Source organism: Eptatretus burgeri, chromosome 1 (genome assembly GCF_056783735.1).
Source record: "Eptatretus burgeri isolate ZD-2024b chromosome 1, Ebu_testis_v1, whole genome shotgun sequence".
Lineage (NCBI taxonomy): Eukaryota > Metazoa > Chordata > Myxini > Myxiniformes > Myxinidae > Eptatretus > Eptatretus burgeri.
In genome coordinates, this window is record NC_140961.1 from 42,622,567 (window position 1) to 42,642,815 (window position 20,249).

At 41.7% G+C, this 20,249-nt stretch overlaps 1 protein-coding gene across 8 annotated transcripts in view; it reads left to right on the forward strand.

The window, feature by feature from the left end:
- The window catches only part of PDE10A (phosphodiesterase 10A), a 160,815-nt gene that overhangs the window by 54,044 nt on the left and 86,522 nt on the right, over positions 1-20,249 (forward strand). For all 8 annotated transcript variants that reach the window (XM_085881256.1, XM_085881266.1, XM_085881248.1 and 5 more), the window contains 4 exons: positions 4,616-4,756; positions 4,958-5,113; positions 5,694-5,744; positions 8,250-8,308. In XM_085881256.1, coding sequence (XP_085737382.1) covers positions 4,616-4,756; positions 4,958-5,113; positions 5,694-5,744; positions 8,250-8,308 — 407 coding nt within the window. The remainder of the gene's footprint in view (positions 1-4,615; positions 4,757-4,957; positions 5,114-5,693; positions 5,745-8,249; positions 8,309-20,249) is intronic.

Below are 20,249 nucleotides of genomic sequence, written 5' to 3' on the forward strand. Positions count from 1 at the left end.
AGCGCCAAAGTATTTTTCCTTTTCGCAATGTCATGGCAAGGAAAAACAAAAAGAGAAGAGAAGAGAGAAAAATTTTTTTACTTCCTGGTTCAGAGCATACCAGCACTCTGATGTTACCGAAATTTATACACCGTCTCATATGAAAACGATCATAACTTGGGGCATTGTGTTGATCTATAAATGCACATAAGAAATCGAGAAATTATTAGAATACACGAAGTCATCATTATCCGGAAGTCCGTACGTTGTAACCCGTAATGGCGAACGCGGCTGAGCTTCCCTTCCCCATCGGCCACACCCACGTGTCTTGTCATTGGTTTGGTAAATAAATGGCCATAACTTGGGAAGCACTTGTACGATTAATATCAAACCTTGAAAAGGCACATCCACAGGGCCCCAGCAATATACCTGGCAAGTTTTTCAATTAGATCGGACCAGTGGTTGTCGAGAAACAGTGGTCACACACACACACACACACACACACACACACACACACACACACACACACACACACACACACACACACACACACACACACACACACACACACACACACACACACACACACACACACACACACACACCTAGGAGGGCTCCATTCCACTTTCTGGAACCCATAAATGGAGATACCAACCCAGACACACACACACACACACACACACACACACACACACACACACACACACACACACACACACACACACACACACACACACACACACACACACTGCTGGAATTATTATAGATAGATTCTATGACTTTTTTCCAGTGTACTGGCTTCGATGTCCATCAGCACGCAAAATTTCACCTTTCTACGTCATCTGGAAGGCACCGATCTTTAATATCAGTCACAGTCAGTCAGTGGGTAGAAAGAGCTTTATATATTCGACATATTTATGTATTTATATATATATATATATATATATATATATATATATATATATATATATATATATATATATATATATATATATATATATATATATATATATATATATCAAAACATGTGGAGTGTGACGAGCACTCCCCTGATCTCCATTGGACATAGTCCTACGTGTGTGTGTGTGTGTGTGTGTGTGTGTGTGTGTGTGTGTGTGTGTGTGTGTGTGTGTGTCTGGGTTCGTATGTCCATTTATGGGTTCCAGAAAGCGGAATGGAGCCCTCCTAGGTCTGTGTGTGTGTGTGTGTGTGTGTGTGTGTGTGTGTGTGTGTGTGTGTGTGTGTGTGTGTGTGTGTGTGTGTTGTTGTTGATTGGTATCTACTTATGTGTATTTCAGAATGTGGAATGGAGTCCTCCCATGGTGGGCTCAAAGTATCCACCTTCATTTTGTCCAGGGGTCATGATTCATGGGCCAAACTGTGATGTTTTCTGTTCTCAAAGTTTTGTGCCAAGGGCTCTCTTCAGGATCGTTACTGAGCCCAGGACAGCTTCCAACTGTAGTTAGTTTGTAATAATATTCCCAGGGATGTCTTTTAATGTCACTGTGAGGTTCTTCTTCATCATTCCCATGAGGTTCTTTGTCATCACTGGTACAACTTTGGCATTCTTCAGTTTCCAGGATCTTTTCACTTCATGCTTGAGGTCTTGATATTTGGTTATTTTCATGATTTCTACATCGTTGGTCCAAAATCACTGGAATTAACACCTCAATTGGCAATGCCTTCTTCTCCTTTTTTTGGACCTAAGTATGATATCTGGTCGCAATGCTTTGTTTTCGATGTTCATGCCCAATGGGATCATGAGGTCGTATGTGAGTGATACTTCAATGTTTTTAGTGATTGCTTTTGGTTTGTTTTTCCAGAAATTTTCTGCAACTGGAATATCAAAGTTTTTGCAGATGTGCCAGCAGATTACTGCACAAATTCTGTTGTGTTGCTGTGTGGACAGCTGTTCTGACACTTTTTTTTCGTGTTCGGTCATTAAGCGTCACATATCATTATGTTTGCTAAAACCCACCTTCACCCCTCACTTTTTTTTTTCTTTTCTTTTCCTCCTCCTGTCCTCTTCTCACTCCCCCCTCCTAATACAATGCAGCACTCTCCTCCCACATCTCTATCGCTCTCTCGTTGTGTCTGCTTGTCTGTCTGTCTGTCTGTCTGTCTGTCTGTCTGTCTGTCTGTCTGTCTGTCTGTCTGTCTGTCTGTCTCTCTCTCTCTCTCTCTCTCTCTCTCTCTCTCTCTCTCTCTCTCTCTCTCTCTCTCTCTCTCTCTCTCTCTCTCCCGTACCCCTCCCTCCCAGAATAACAACGTTTGGTAAGGCGTTGCTCTCCCCACCTCCCTCATCGCTCCTCTCTGCCTCCTCTCCCCCCTCTTACCTTACACCTACCTCCTCTCTCTCTCTCTCTCTCTCTCTCTCTCTCTCTCTCTCTCTCTCTCTCTCTCTCTCTCTCTCTCTCTCTCTCTCTCTCTCTCTCTCTCTCTCTCTCTCTCCCTCTTTCTTTCTTTCTCTCCCCCACCCCTTTATTGTACCCATCAGCAAAGTGACGGAGTTGTGTTTGTTAGTATATATATATATATATATATGTATATATGTATATATATGTATATGTATATATGTATATATATGTATATGTATATATGTATATATATATATATATATATATGTGTATGTATATGTATATATATATATGTATATATATATACGCACACACATGGACACACACAAGTAATGTACAAAAAATTCGAAACACCTGTGCGAATGAGTGACACCAAGCAACCCCTTCCACACAGGTGTGGTCTGTGTGTTGCCTCTAAAGCAAATAACATCCCAACATGCTTAGGGCCATGTATAAAAATGCTGCACAAGCCTGGTTGCCTATAAATATGGCTGCAAGAGGTGACCCCACAATGGCTCCATCCACAGAGCATGTGCGGTCGCCCAATGGTTTGATGAGCGTGACACTGATGTAATCCATGTATCATGGCCTTCTCAGTCACCTGATCTGAACCCAATCAGTACGACGCCTGAGACAGTGTTTTCCACTTCCATCAAACAGATGTGAGTTGATTGATTTTCTGATGGAAGAATGGTGCTGCATCCCTCCCACATAATTCCAGAGACTGGTGGACACTATGCCACAGTGCATACAGGCCATACTGGCCACACTTGTTGGGCCAATGCACTATTAAGTGACTTTACATTGGTGTTTTGTTTCCACTACCTGTATATTTCATGCTTTCTAGGACAGCTCGAAAGTTGAATTATTTCAACTTAAAAGATGTAACTTGAAATCGAGATTCCAGAAAAAATCACAAAACTCTATATAAACGAAAATATTCGAAAAATATCAGCCAATAGATCATCATATCACATGATATTGCATGGGCATGATCGCTCCCTAAGAGATCGGGCATTTCTCGGTTTTATGGCGGTATGATTTGAGATGTGTCTGTGGGTTTTTCCGTTAACAAATGGCGTGCTCTGGTATATGGTGCAGTGGATATTTTATGTATTACATGTTTACATGTACAATCGCACCTCTGCATACGGCAGAATGTTTATAACGAACCCACACTGATGACGAATGTGACATTCAGAACATATTACACTGTTATGAGAATCCACATCATTGGAAGACACATACAGTATAATGATCGCCTTATCATGGTAAATTAAACGCAAAGACAATTCTCTGTGTTAGAAAATCGTCAAGTGCAGAGGAGATTGCCAAATATTATTTTCAGAAACACAAATTGATGAATCGCCCTGCCTGCGAAACACCAGGATGACATTAAGAGCCGAGTTTAAAATCAATTTCATGAGACATAGCTCAGAGGCAAGGCACCTCCTGTTGGTCAGATTTCTTGCAGAAAATGCTGATGTTCATTGAACAGGAGTTCATGGTAACCATTGCATTGAGGAGATGTGTGTTTTAGTTTTTGTTTCCACAAAAAATGCAAATACGTGAAGCACAGGGCCATGAATGTAGAAGCAGGTCACATTTTATGAAGCGCAAGTTTGCAAAGTCCCCAAATTTCGAATCCACAAATGTCGGGGTTTCACAATTCACACTGCATGTGCCTGTGTTCAAATTCCACCCATCCCTTCCCCCATTGCTGTGTATATACTCGACAGGGTGGCCATAAATTCTGGAAACATATGGAATGGTTGATTGATAATTTCCATAACTGGATTGGACGACGTGGCCCTGTGGAGTGGGCTGCACGCTTGCCAGATCTGAACCCCCTTGATTACTTCTCCTGGGGTATACTGAAGGCGCAGGTTTATTCAGTGAAAATCAGAGACACAAATCATCTGAGGCAACGCATCACGGATGCATGTGCAGGGATTTATGGAAATGCTGCATTAATGCATCACATCCATTGCTACTTTGCACAGCGCATTGAACTGTGCATTTCTCATGAGGGACAACACATTGATACATGTCATGTAATGTCATTGAACATATCATGTATTGTAATGTAATAACAATAAACCATTTATAATGTATATTCGCCTTTGTTTCCAGACTTTATGGCCACCTGGTATAATAAATAGATGGTTTTTCAGCTTCTTAGCTGAACTGATTAATAACATCTTATTACCCCAATTTAAAAGCTAGAAATCTGTACATTGCCTGACATGATTTGATTTCAAACAATCCATTTGCTGCAGAGTTTGTGTCTGTTTACCCCAACTGGACCGTTGGAGGGGCAGCAGCGGCTCATCCCCTCATTTCCAATCGGTTATGGATTCACCGTGTCTGCTCATGTGGCCAAAACCAGACAGACACTTCTTGTGGATGATGTGCTTGGGGTAGGCCTCAATGACATTCTTGTTTATATTTTTCAGCCTTTGCTGAAGAAATGACTAAACACGATGAAGTTTTTTTCGTTGCAGTATTTTAATCAGGTGTTAAAATCTGAATGGTAGTGACTCGAGTAGGATGTAGTAGTCGTACAAGGACATCAGGAGCACAAAGTGAGTGTTTATGTGAACTTTGGTGCTTTTTTTTAGGATGAGAGGTTTCCACAGGGTGTGGGTATTGACAACGAGAGGCAGATCCAGTCGGTGCTGTGTTTGCCTGTACTGACAGCCAACAGTGATCTCGTCGGGGTGGTGGAATTACACCGGCGTTGGGGCAAAGAACCTTTCTTAGCATGGCACCAGCAGGTATTCTCATTCTCTGAAACTTTTTACTCTTTCACTTATTCATCTGAAATATTGTGTTCAGTTTTGGTCACCACACCTGAAGGAGACATTACTTTATACATTAGAAAGGATGTGATTGCGAGGGGATTTGATGGAGATTTTTAAGATAATGAACGGTATAAACAAAATAAGTACAGAACAATTTTTCAGCAGAATGGCCACTGAGTGACAGGACAAGGGGGTATGGTTGAAGAGTATAGAAGAGCAGAGTTAGGACGGTAGTAAGACAGGGGTCTTTCACACACAAAGAGTGGTGAATGCATAGAATGATCTTCCAGCAAGGGTAGTGACATTAGAGTAAGTCGATAGTTTAAATATTGAGTTGGATTGGTATCTGGAAGTAGTGGCGATGGGTGAGTACAAAGATGTTGGCATGATTGTGCAAGCTTGATGGGTTTAATGGCCTCCTCCTTCATTGAAGTTCCGATTGTATTTCCTTGTATACTTTTGGTTATTTTGGTTCTGCAGTCACCTCATAAGAACTTCTTCAAGAACTTATGACTCACTTGCTCAGCTATTGTCCCTCTCGTCTGTCAATCAGGTGGCAACAGCAAACCTTTCTTGGGCATCTGTGGCTATTCACAAAGTGCAGGTGAGTGTGTATGTGTGTATGTGCTTGTGTGTCTCTGTCTGCGTGCATTTGTTTGTTACATATTTTTCCTTAAGGGATTGTATCTCCATACAAAAATTAATAACATCAATGTTTCTTTTCATTCTACTATCACAGTCTGGAGGTTGGTATTGCTTGTTGCCCTTGCTTATCGACATCGTTATTTACTTTATTTTCTGCTACATAGCAATCTGATGAATAATCCGCCTCTTTATAAGTTAATTATAGAATGTGTGCGTTCAATTCAAGACATGTTAAATTGTTCATTATCGTATGCAATGTCGAAAGATGAATACTAAGACCTGTTGGGACAACAATGAAAAGGGAGTGTTATAAATCATAATATTGATACAAAACCGGTGGTGGATCGGCGGTGCATGAAGGAAAGTTTTGGACTTGAATTCCTGTGGGACACATTGAATAGGAAAAAAGATAATTTTCAGAATGAAACAAGGTACAAATATGAAAAGTCAAGGATTGCTGATAATGACGGCATCTGTGGGTAAATCCATCTCAAGGTATGTGCACTACCATTCTCCACAGCTGCCACATATGTAGTCAACAGTCGATTATACCGAAGCCAAAAGTCAAGCTTGATGTTGCAGTTCCTGATTTATTTTTACACTATAGAGAATCATGTGTTAGTGGGTTCAGCAGCTCAAAAGAGAATTGGGTTGTCGGAAGCTGAGTGAGTAGAAAGGTACAGATACTGAAAGTATGTGGGAATGCAAAATGCCATAGCATATTGTCCTCACACTGTCTTCAGCTTCAAATTTTCTCTTCTGTCCAACTGTTTGTCTGGCATCCTTGTTGGCTTTCAACTTTGTATAGTCCCAAGCAAATAAAGAAAGTAATAATAAAAGCAAGAATAACCTGTAGTGTGCAGAAATGTCGGAGCTGAGAGGACAACATGGGCATGATGGTTAGAATGGCCTTCACAGGCTGAGGATCTGTGCATTTCCTTCTGTTGCTTTGCGTTCATGTTCCCACATTTATCCTCATATGAGACATTTTAGGTTATTTCTTCGAAATAAACTAATAGGGTGGGTCCCGGTGTCTGGTCGACATACTTTTTGCATCCGGATGTGCCCCCTACAAAGGGGATAAAAGGTGGGAGGTTGTCCCAAATATTGGTATTTCATTAAAAAAAATGTTGTTGTCAGAAACCGCCAGACAGATCCAGACCAAACTCTCAATGAGGCATCGGAACCATTCCCTAACCTTAAGTTGTGCTCCTCATGACTATGTACGTATGTATGTACGTTAACATTTAAATAAAACGTCTCCTCACAAGCTACCCAACCGATTATGGACCAAATTTGGTACGATGCATCAGGACAGCAATGTCTCATGTGTTTGTGTTCCACATGTGGATGCACCCCCTATAAAGGGGGTAAAAGTTTTTTTTCTTTTTTACATTTCACTAAAACATCTTCTCCTCACAAACTACCCAACCAATATGGAATAAATTTGGTACGATACATCAGGACAGCAAAGGTCTCATGGGGTTATGCTCCCCATTCGGATGTGCCCCTACAAAGGGGATAAAAGGGTGGTTTTGCCCCAAATATTGGTATTTTATTCAAAAATGTTCTTCTCAGAAACTGCCACAGATCCAGACCAAACTCGCCATGAGGCACCAGGACCATGCCCTAACCTTAAGTTGTGCTCCTCATGGCCATATCTCCCCCAGAAAGGGGGCACGGGCCCCCTCCGCGAATCCCTCATTTTCACTAAAAAAAATCTTCTCCACAACTACCTGAGCGATACTGACAAAATTTGATGCAATGCATCAGGACAATAAGGTCTCATGGGGTTGTGCTTCCCATATAGATCCACCAATTTTGGGGGGTTGAAGGGATTTTTGCCCCAAATATTGTAATTTCATTCAAAAATCTTCTCAGAAACCGTCAAATGGATCCAGACCAAACTGGCCATGCAGCATCATGACCATGCCCTAACCTTAATTTGTGCTCCCCATGACCATATATCCCCTGGTAAGGGGGCCACGGCCTCTCTCCCCTCATCCCTCATATGCACTAAAACATTTTCCTCACAAACTACGTGACCGATATGGACCAAATTTGGTATGATGCATCAGAACAGTAAGCTCTTATGGGTTGTGCTCCTCTTCTGGATCTACCCCCTATAAGAGGCTGAAAAGAGGGGTTTCTCCTCAAATTCAGCTAATTTATTTTAAAATTGTTTCAGAAACTGATGGCCAGATGCAGACCAAACTCTTCATGAAACATAAGGACTATGCCATTAACTTAAGTTGTGATCTCTACAACCACACCACTTCAGGAAGGGGGCCATGGCCCCTTCCCACCTAATCCCTCATTTTCACCCCGCCTGTTGGGGAAATAACCATTGGTCCCTGACGGGGATATTTTTGTAGTGTGCAGGGAAGGCCGTTTGTGTTTTATTTTGTTGGCTTGAGTTCATTTCTCAGGTGCCACGATGCCATCCTCTGTTTGTGTGATGCAGTTGTGTCAAGGGCTTTCCAAACAAACTGAGCTCAATGATTTTTTACTCAACGTGTCCAGGTAAGAGGTTTTTGCGACGGAACTTGGGTAGAATGATTTGCATGTACTTTATTTGTCTTCCATGCTGACATTAAAGATTCCAAAGATGCAACAAATCACCCATAGAAACCCATAATGTCCTGATGAAACCTATGGAATTTACTCTGATAAAATAAGTGGTTTGAGAAATTTATTACATGATAAACACAAATTTGCAAATGACAAGTTAGGCTCAAATTTGATGATATGGGATAATACACTCCTCAATCATACTTCTTGCTATTATATGTGTAACTGGGAGATTTCACAATAGTCATATAAGAATTAACCCATTCTGTTCATTGACTTTTATCGCAATATCTTGTGTAATGGTTCGCAATATTGTTAGCAAGTGAGTTAGCATTAGCACTTATATCACTTGGCTTTTGGGACAAACATTGTGAAGATGATTATTGGCTGATCAACTAAGTTGCCTGAAGGAACATGTAGATGACAAGCCTGCAATAAAACAGAAATATGGATCGCAGCTCTGCTTTCATTTATTTGTGACTATACATCTCAATCTTGAAACACCTGAGTGTTACACTGATGCCATCTTAGTTTGTTGGTGATGGGTTGGTATAATTTATAGGCATGACATAAGCATCATGTTGCATTTATTTTTAGTTACCCCTTTTGTTATATATATATATATATATATATATATATATATATATATATATATATATATATATATATATACATATATATATATATATATTGTTGTTGTTGAGGGTTTAATGGCGCTGTCAGAGCCAGGAAGCTCTATCCACGCCATGCACCAGAGTCTGATCAAACTCTTCAAAGGCAGATACATTTTGAACGGGTCTCCCACATTCCTGCAGGAATTTTAATACCGCCTTAACGAGATAGAGCTAGAGCACGAGATAGAGCTAGAGCACGAGATAGAGCTAGAGCACGAGATAGAGCTCGAGCACGAGATAGAGCTCGAGCACGAGATAGAGCTCGAGCACGAGATAGAGCTCGAGCACGAGATAGAACTAGAGCACGAGATAGCGCGAGAACACGAGTTAGAGCCAGAGCACAAAATAGAGCTAGAACACAGGATAGAACTAGAACACGAAATAGAACGAGAGCACGAGATAGAACTAGAGCACAAGATAGAACTAGAGCATGAGATAGAGCTGGAACAGGAGATAGAACTAGGGCACGAGATAGAGCTAGAACACGGGATAGAACTAGGGCATGAGATAGAGCTAGGGCACGAGATAGAGCTAGGGCACAAGATAGAGCTAGGGCACGAGATAGAGCTAGGGCACGAGATAGCGCAAGGGCACGAGATAGAACTCAGGCACGAGATAGAGCTAGAACACGAGATAGAGCGAGAGCACGAGATAGCGCTAGAACACGAGATAGAACTGGGGCACCAGATAGAGCTGGAGCACAAGATAGAACAAGGGCACGAGATAGAGCTAGAACACGGTATAGAGCTAGGGCACGAGATTGAGCTAGGGCACGAGATAGAGCTTGGGCACGAGATAGCGCAAGGGCACGAGATAGAACTGGGGCACGAGATAGAACTGGGGCACGAGATAGAACTGGGGCACGAGATAGAGCTAGAGCACGAGATAGCGCTAGAACACGAGATAGCGCTAGAACACGAGATAGCGCTAGAACACGAGATATAACTTGGGCATGAGATAGAGCTCGAGCACGAGCTAGAGCTAGAGCATGAGATAGAGCTTGAGCACGAGATAGAGCTTGAGCACGAGATAGAGCTGGAACACGAGATAGAACTTGGGCTCGAGATAGAGCTAGAGCACGAGCATGATGATATATATATATATATATATATATATATACATATACATACATATACATATATATATATATATATATATATACATATACATACATATACATATATATATATATATATATATATATACATATACATATATATATATATATATATATATATATATATATATATATATATGTATATATGTATATATATATATATATATATATATATATATATATATGTGTATATATGTGTGTATATATATATATATATATATATATATATATATGTATATATATGTGTATATATATGTATATGTATATATATATGTATATATATATATACGTATATATATACGTATATATATATATATACGTATATATATACGTATATATATATACGTATATATATATATATACATGTACCTATATACACATATACATCAAATCAGATGCACCTCCTGACTGTTATGGAGAGCATCGCCGTGGATTATGTCTCACACGGTAAAACCGCATAATCCACAAACAACAACCGTCCATCTGCCACCCAGACGATTGTTCCAGCTAATGCAAGTCATTCAAACAGAAAGCACCTAATATGATCGGTGGGTAAATTGAAACATGTGGAGTGTGATGAAACATGTGAAGTGTAATTTAGCCAGTACACTGCAGGCCCCCCTAACAAACGGACGCCAACGTTGTCAGACGGAATGAAAACCCATCATTGTTGTTACAAAAACAGCTAAAATTGATGAAAAAGTGGCCGAAATTGAAACCAACACAGTAATTACGGTCGCAATAGCAAATTTAACCGAAACCAACACGTTTATTCTGCACGCAAGAACAGTCGTGACGGACACAAGAACGGTCAATCCCGAAATAGAACGGTGGGAAATGGAAGCAACATCAGTTGTTTCCGTCGCGAAACGGCGGAGACCGAAGTGAATGAGATTCATTCCGGTTACCATAACGTGGAAAACATGGCGGCTTGAAAAGTTCTTGAAGTTATGGTAAGTTAACTTTAACGTAGTCTGCCTTGAAAATATCATGTCTGTTAATGAAAACCCATTTGTGGAATGGGATATTATACAAGCAGCGATAAATGCGCCCTCTTGACTTAATGTGTGGCTGACATTTCGTGTAATTCGTACTCCCGTGCTGCAGGGATCAGTGACGATTGATCGTTTATATTTGCAAGAGGTAAAATTTGATAGTTATAATAAATTGCAAATTCCAATAAAATAACAAAGTTAATATGAAGTAAAAACTGTAAAAAGATCCCATACACGATCCCCTATGTTGAATTGGGCATACACAACTAGCGATCCTTCACTCGGGGGCTCGAAATACAGGCAAATCAAACATTATCATCACAACAAAATTCGGTTTAATAGATTGTTAAAACTACATCAGGTACTACCCACTCTATATTGTTGCGGTTGAGGAAATTTGCAAACCACCATTCAGGTCCCGTAGGTGAGATATCTCTGTAAGTACATGTGTAGTTAGCCCGCAAACCCGTTGTTTAGAGGGAATAAATGTGATTCATTCGGGCTGCGACCCTTTGAGATAGTCGTTTTTCTGTTCTATCTTTATTTTGAACCAACCACGTCTCAACCGCCATCACACAACAACCACCAACCACAACGCCGCTTCACAACAACAACAACGCCAACAGCCACGATCTTTACCTTCACAACTCGCTCCCGCAAACATCGCATCACCGCTATTCCAAACGGCACCATGGCCATAAACCACCACCATAAACCCTCCACCACCTTCACCTCTCCTCCTTCTACCGCCATTCCCGCACCACCTGTGAACACCGAGCGTCGGGCTGTCCTGGGCTCATACAAGGTGCGCGCCGAACCGCGAGTGCAAAATGCAGCCTTTCCGAGGAGAATTCGGATCAGGAATGATACACGCCCACTTCTGATCCGTCCAATCAGCAAGCGCGGGGCAGTTTGGCCCCGCCTCCAGGCGCGTCGGAGTAGAATCGGGATATGCAAATTCTCGGATCAGGGGAGACTCACGCCCCTTTTCCTCCGTCCAATGGGCGAGCGTGGCTCCACCCCCGAGCTCGTTCTGATCCAGAAATTTGCATATGGGTTCTCCTGCCGGCCTATAAATTGCCGAGCGCAGGGTCGAGTCGGGCTCGGTCGAGTCAGTTTTGGAAGAGTCAGTCTGGAGAGGTCGGAGAGCCGAGTGGAGCTCGCAGTCTGTCGGGGTTCGGAGTCTGTCGGGGAGCTGCAGAGAGAGGAAGCCTGGAGTGCGGTCGAGTCGGTTTGAGCGCAGAGTCGGCCTTGGAGGAGCGGGGAGTGAGTCAGGAGGCGAGGGCGTACAGGTGGTTTGCTGCAGTAGGCTGAGGAGAATTGGGGAAGAGGCCAAATAGCTCGGGTCCGAGGCAAGGAAGACGGCGGTCGACGATGAGCTCGCAGTGGAATCGCTCATCACGGGACCCAAGCAAGCCAGCTGTCCTCTTTCCCCAGAGCATCAATTCCCCCCCTTTCCCCCCCCCCCCCGCGCTGAGATAGTGTGAAAAGGGGGGCCCCGTTCCCACCCCACTCCAAGCAGTGCCAACGAAACCCGCGAAGGAGCGCGGAGTCGGGGCACCGCCGCGCCACCACATTTGCGGCTCATCACGAAGACACGGATAGGATCCACCCGGTCTCGCGCCCACAGGCCCCGTCTGTCCCCTTGTCGTTGAGGGTGGCCCTTTTCTTTTGCTTTTGAGTATATGTGTTGTCGGCGCCGTCTGTAAAGTAAAACTGTGTAAGTGTTGCCGTGTGCTCGCGTAGTCGGTAGTAGATCTGCATTGTTGTGTTTCTTTTGTTGCAATTGCTTTTGGTGCATAATTGTTGTAATTGTATATGTGTGCTTTCCGTGTGCCACGGAATAAATGTGCCTTATGTTGAACTATTTTTCCCGTTTCGCTTCGTCTTTTCTTTAATTGAATCTCCATCTTACTTCACGTAAAGGGTTGGTAGTGGGCTTAATATGCCCGATAATTAATCGGAACCATCGAGGTCGACGATATAACACCGCTCGGTTATCCCGATAGTACGGAACGGGTCGCTTCAGTGGCCCGTGTCCGGAGTCGAGCTGCGGCGAGGTGCGATCGCCCGGTCTACCCTCCGTGTGGGTACTTAGGTAGGTCGAATTTGGCGAACAACCCTATCCCACGCGGGGGGCCGATTGGCACGATCGTGGTGAGGCCGAAAGGCCCACCTGTGACTAGTTCCCGGCGTTAGTCCGAGAGGGTCACGTTAGTCCGAGAGGGTCACGACAGAATTGTCCGTCCGGTGGGCGACGTTCCGCGATTCGAGTTACGTGGCCGTTCGCACGCCGGCGGGCGTGAATTCGCAACAATATTATCTATATTACATTTATGTTAGAGGCACAAGCACTAAAAATTTACATACCATAACAGGTCGTTCTACTGCATCCGCCATCTTGTTCGCACTACAGTAACCGGAATGAACCGCTTTTGTTTCGCTCTCGGACGTTTCGCGACGGAAATAACCAATCTTGCTTCCGTTCCCCACCAATCTATTTCGTGATTGTCCGTTCTTGTTTCCGTCACGGCCGTTCTTGTGTGTAGAATAAACGTGTTGGTTTCCATTATATCTGCTATTGCGACCGTAATTACTGTGTTGGTTTCAATTTTGGCCGCTTTTTCATCAATTTTAGCTGTTTTTGTAACAAGAATGACGGGTTTTCATTCCGTCTGACAACGTTGGCGTCCGTTTGTTAGGGGGGCCTGCACTGGCTAAATTACAAATTACTACTTTTACTGGAGGTAGCAGGTGGTCTGGTCTTTTCTTGGAGGTTCGTTTAAACAAAATTACACTGCTTGCTATCTTCGAGTGTGGTTACAGTTCAGACAGGGGCTTCTGCACTGTAAACGTGTTGACCAGATGCTTTCCATGTTTCATGCGAGAGGCCTTTTTCAAAATGAAGGGCAATCTATTCAGTTTAGTTATCTGTGTGAACTTAGAAGTGTATAAAATAAGTTTTTAATTTAGGATAATATAACGTGGTGAATGACTTGTTTTAAATGCATTAACCTGAATTCTACAGTTTACACCAGTTGGGCTCTGTGTATATCCTGTTGACTTATTAATAAGCATAAAGAGTTTACTTGGTATCATACTTCCATCCATCCATTGGGACCATACTCTCTGCAGAGCGTTGGTGCTGCCTAAGCAGTCTCCTTGGCTATTGGACACAATCCTGGACAGGTTGCCACACCAACACAGGATACTAGCAAGCTGGCACTCATTTTGCTGACCTTGGAAGGATGACAGGCAGAGTCAACCCTACCTAGTATTAATTCAACAGCTGAGTAGGATTTGAACTCAGGATCCTCAGGTCCCAATCCCACCACCCCAACCATTAAGCCAACACCAGGTGCATCATACTTGCTATTAAGTTATCAAAATTATGCTTACATGTGGGTACCTCAAACCTCTTTGCTTAACGGATTATTATTCTCATTGAATTTCCACATTAAAGATCAATTACAGGTAATTAAAAGTTCCCAAGGATAATTTGTCTTAAGCGTTTTCAAGCTTCATAGTAAATGTTTTTTTGGCATACCAAGTGATCTTGCAGACGTGTTAAGATCACCTCGACAAAGCATCTCACGGCAGTATTAGCAGTGGGTCCAGCATGCTGAAACGTGCCATCCTTCATACAGCACATCAATCTGGCTGTCACATTGTAATATGAGCTTAAGCTTTTCGTGCTGTCTTTCATAAGAGTAGGTTTTCGGACCAGTTTTCGGACCAGTTTCCTGTCCAAATTTCCAAATGTTTGTTTTGCAAATGGGTGACAGAACTGTTTACTGCTTGATTAGGACTCTTCCTGGTCTATAACTCCATGCCAGCCTAATAAGGACTTCACTTATGAGACCCTGAAGACTTATGAGATGAAGGACATGATGATATATGAGAGCAAGGAACAGGACAGGACTTACTGATGCATTTTTTTTGTTTGCCTTTGTGGGTTTTTTTTATTTTTTTACTCTGCAAATCTTTATTTCGAATTAGTGTATGAAGTTAATCATTCACCTTAACCATAACCCCAAATAAATTCCCCACTAGTTAACAGTTCCCTGTTTCACCCTATACCATGCAAACTGTCTGACTCTGCACTGAGACAATGCGATCAGAAATAACCCCTTGTACATAATTTCACCCTTGAGGTAAAGGCATGCCTTGTGAAACTGAGCACTTCAATCTGATAATAATGTGATTATGAGTTCATTCAGTCTCTGAAGTGCTTTGTGCATGTTTCTCACCCATCGGGGCAGGATGCATCACCCATGAGTGGTAATTCAGGACAGTCAATCACACTGAACAGAAATATGACCTGTTAATGAAATCAACGGCAATTGATGCAGGGACGCGTGTTAATGGGCCCATGTCCAACTGAGAGCGGTGTTGCTCATTATTAAAGACATGGCCTAATTGTCATTGAATTTTATTAAAATAGCGATTCTAACTTTGCTTGGCTTCTGTAAATGTCATCATTTTCGACCTGATATTTTTTTTATTTTTTTTTTTTGCTCTCATGCAAGTTACAAATCAAAACTCAACCTGTATAAGTGCATGAGGAAATGAAGATCGATATTTGGGAAGCACAATATCTGTGTCAAAACTCTTCGTTGGTCACAGACAAGCAAAAGGGCCATCTATTCATGTCCACATGGGTGGGGTACATGTCTAAATTGAGACAATTCACAGTGAAAGAGGGAATATAAGGGACATAAGGGAGGATGGGAAGAGAAAATGAGGGTAGAATAGTGTGGGAGAAAAAGAAGACGTTTGGGAATAAGGAGACAGATAGGGAAAAGGCAAGTATGGAGCATATGGGAACAGGAAATGGGAATGGAGGAATGGGGGTTGTTGGTCCATAACTCCACCATATTTGTCTATGCAATAAATAGATCAAAAAGAGGAGATGCCGCAAGACTGGAAAAAAGCCTTCATTGTACTAATATATAAGAATAATAGAAGTCGACAAGAATGCAATTGTTTTGGTGGAATAAGCTATCTGTTCAAAGTTAAGTACATTTGGAACATTTCCACTTATATAAACGGGAACAAGTGAGAAAAAAACGGAGAAAACACAACAGCAGGCCAGATTTAGAAAAAGAATATTGACTGTTGACAAGATTTTCGCTCCAACATGGGTCTTAGAAGAAAAAGTGGATGCATGTCGAGCCTTTGCTCATTGCTTTTATAGATATTGAAAAAGCTTATGATTCAGTTTGGAGAGAAGGTCTGTGGAGGTATTAGAACACTGAAATCCATTAAAAAAATGGTAAGAGTGGTTATTGGAAGGGGTATGTGGCAGCATTATCTATGAAGGAAAGTTTGGGGAGTGCTTTGAAACAAAGACAAGGAAGTGTTTTCTCACAGGAATTGTTTAACATATTTATTGATCTGATTACAGTATATGTAAGGCAATGGAGGGTTGTACAAGAAGGTGAAACTAAACAGTTGGTGAGGAAGCTGTGTAAGACCTGAATTTCGCTGATAATGTCATACTGTTGGCAGATATGATAGATATCTGCAGTGTAAGGGTTCAAGATGAAGAAATAACCCAATATATTGGTGTAGCAATGAGCAAAGAAAAAAATGAAATAATGTTGGCGAATTGACAAGAAGAATAAATGCCCCACAAAAATTAAAGGGATAATTTAATAATAATAACAATAATAATAGTAATAATAATACCATTCCTTCCGTGCCGTAAAAGTGCATAGGGCTGCCGAGGCAGTTTCATTGGCAAGGAGTACCGTCCTGGATGCGTCACCACTCTGACGCAGGTTACCCTGAATGGTTGTTACCCCAGTACACTGTTACTCATTTCACCGACCTCGGAATGATGACAGGTTGAGTCAACCCCACCTGTTGTTAATTCAATGGATACCAGGCTCAAACTCAGGACCCTTAGGTCCCAAGACAGCCACCTTAACCGCTAAGCCAACACCAGGCTAAGGGATAATTTAGAACAAGTAAATTAATCTTAACATCTTGGGTCCATTGTAGCATCTGAAAGAAAAATTAAAAGATGACGTAACAATAATAAAGGCAGCTGTGAGAGCTGAGAAACACTAAAATCTCTTTTGTGGACCTTAGAAGTTTCTTCACTCGAAAAGGTGAAAATGAAAGAAGACACCTCCCAGAAAAGGTGAAAATGAAGATATTCAATGCAATAGTTGCATTTTAAAGTGGATCATTCATTCACGCAGACCCTTAAAAAATAAAGGAGCAAACAAACTAGATTCCTTCGAAATGAAATGATGGAGAAACATGTCACACATAAAATGGGATGTTTTTTTTATTTTTTTTTTGAAGGATCTAAGTCTCGTCGTGGAGATGCCACAAAGAAATCTCAAATACATGGACATACAGACGAAAACACAAGACACAACACAGGACTGTTGGAGATAAACACCCACTGAGCTTGGGGGAAGTGCTGTCACTTCCTGAAGCGCTCTGAGTAACAGCCACGCCACGACAATGGTGCCGCCTTTCTCACCATACTCAGCAGGGAATTTCCTAAGGAGTAATTTGCTCCTCCCCATGGATGCCAATCTATGGGGATTGTCTGTGCTCTTATCTTTTAAATGCTGATCGTTTTGCAAGGAAGCAGCACATACTATTTCTAAAGTTTTTGGAATGACTCGATCAGGGCTTTAAACCGCCTATCTCCCAGACTCGGAGCAGACGCTCTAACCATTAAACCACCGAATGTAGTGGTGAAATAAATTTAAAGAATAGAGGAGGAAAGACAAATTGGGAAAATAATATACCAAAACAGGATGAACAGTAGAAGGCTCGTGGATAGATGGTAATTGATTCACAAATATCTTTTGTAGATGAGAAACCAATAAAGACAGCTAGATTAACAAACCAGAGATAAAAATTTGTTTGCGTTTAAGGCACACTCGAGCCGATATTGGAATCAAAATGAAGAAGAAGAAACTCTAAGCCTCCGTGTTTCATTCGTTTCTAGGCTTTGTCTCTTTCGTATTAACAATAACCCGACGTATATACATGAAGCAAAAATGCATATGGGTGATGTGCATTTATAATACATCATAGTTATCTACCTGGGATCATTCAAATTGCACTGGGCTATGGACAAAACCCAAGCCGAAGGCCTGAGGTCTGCCAATCTGTGCTGCCTCATGCAATGGTGGCGCATGATTTTATTGGGGTGGAGTCAGGCCAGCTGTCCAACCAATGGGTGTAAAGCAGTGTGGTAGTGTCAGGGCAGCTGAATACTGACCCATGTATAATATGTGATAATTTTTGTCTAAAAAGGGCATAACTCTGTGAAAAATTGACAAAACGCCCTGAAACTCGTACTTGTTTTGTAACTTCATAATAAAGCCATGTACCAAGTTTCAGTTGAATATCATAGTTTAGAAGATCATGGTTGGTGTGAAGTAAGAATACCAGCAGAAATGTTCTTCATGAGGGCAATCCACCAAAGTACCTGAGGACACACATTCAATCTGCACAGACACAGGTCGAGACAGGATATTAGAAGCAAATTTTTCAGTCAGAAGATTGTTTTGGATTGGAACAATCTCCCTGATAGTGTGGTGGAAGCAAAATTGAATAAATCCTTCAAGGCCAAACTTGATATTCAATGGTGAAATCAAAGGTTCCTGAGCGAGTCTTAAAAAGCATGCACAAATTGGTATGGCAAGCATTTCCAGATATTGTAGAGAAGACCAGGATGATTACAGGAATATTCCTTCTTTCCCATATTCAGATGATGATGATGTTCCGGGGTATGGGAAAAAATGTCAGAAAAACCACACGTGTGATAGACAGATGGACGGACGGTCGGACAGACAGAGAGCATACCTATAGTCCCCTACAGGGAAACTGGTATGGGATTAATAAATAAACGTTTTAAAGGCTGTAGAAGAAAAAGGAAAACTTTTTTCAGAAGTTTATCACCATTGATGCACTGTCTTTTATACCGCCCTATTTAACACAATACATTAGTTATTCGTGCCTGTTGCTTGTGTCTTTTATGACATCTTTTAAAACAGTAAGTAAGCCTGGTGTTGGCTTAGTGGTTAGGGTGGCTGGCTTGGAATCTTACGGTCCTGAGTTTGAGCCTTGTTGGCCACTGAATTAACACCAGGTGGGGTTGACTCAGCCTGTCATCCTTCTGAGGTTGGTGAAATAATACCAGTGCATTGGTAGAGGGGCACAGCATCAGTGGCACAGCTGTGCTTCCAATAAATGATAGCTACCAAGCAGCCAAGCTTCCATATGCAAGAACAGAACAAAAAAGAAACAGTAAGTTTCCTGTTTGAAATGATTTTCAATTTTGTTTGACTGCCAGACAGGCAGACAGAGTAAAACAATTACCTTACTCCTCTGCAAACATATACAATTGGGTTGAGATTCCGTAAGATTTACAAAAGTTGGAGCCAAATTTCTGCTAAACTGCAGGTTTGTGTTCTGATTCATGTCGTGCAGTGTTCAAAACATAACATTCAATTGAAATTAAGTAGTTCCTCAATCAAAGATTGACGTGAGTAGAAAGACAGACAGACAGACAGACAGACAGACAAAGTTAACCAATCACTTAACCCCATTTTTCACTTCACGTGCAAGGGGTAATAAACCACGCTGGAGGGTAAGCATCAAGCATGACTGTACATAATTGTGCACCATTTTAGCACTTTGTTTGAATGTACAGAACGTCGAAGTTTGAGTCTTTAAAACACACTCGAACATTACGTACAAATATAGCAAGACATCTGGATTTGGTGTGCAGGTAAGACTTTGCCTTCACACCTTCACTTTTTATCACCAATTTTGCCTTCTTTGTGTTCTGCCAACATCGCATACATATTTTTTTATGCAAAATTCCTGAAACACGAGTCCCGTAGATAATTTATTTGAATTATTGCAATATAAACGTGCCCACAAATCCCTTCGCTGTCAACACCTCCTGAGACGATGAGTTATAAGATAGTGTAACAAAGTGACCCAGGAAATGAGATAACAAAATTGTTTACCATTACGGAAAATAATTTTCAACTACAAGTGGAAATGCAAGGCGGTCAATGATAGTTCTGCCATGTGAACATACATTATTCAGGGCCAATACATGG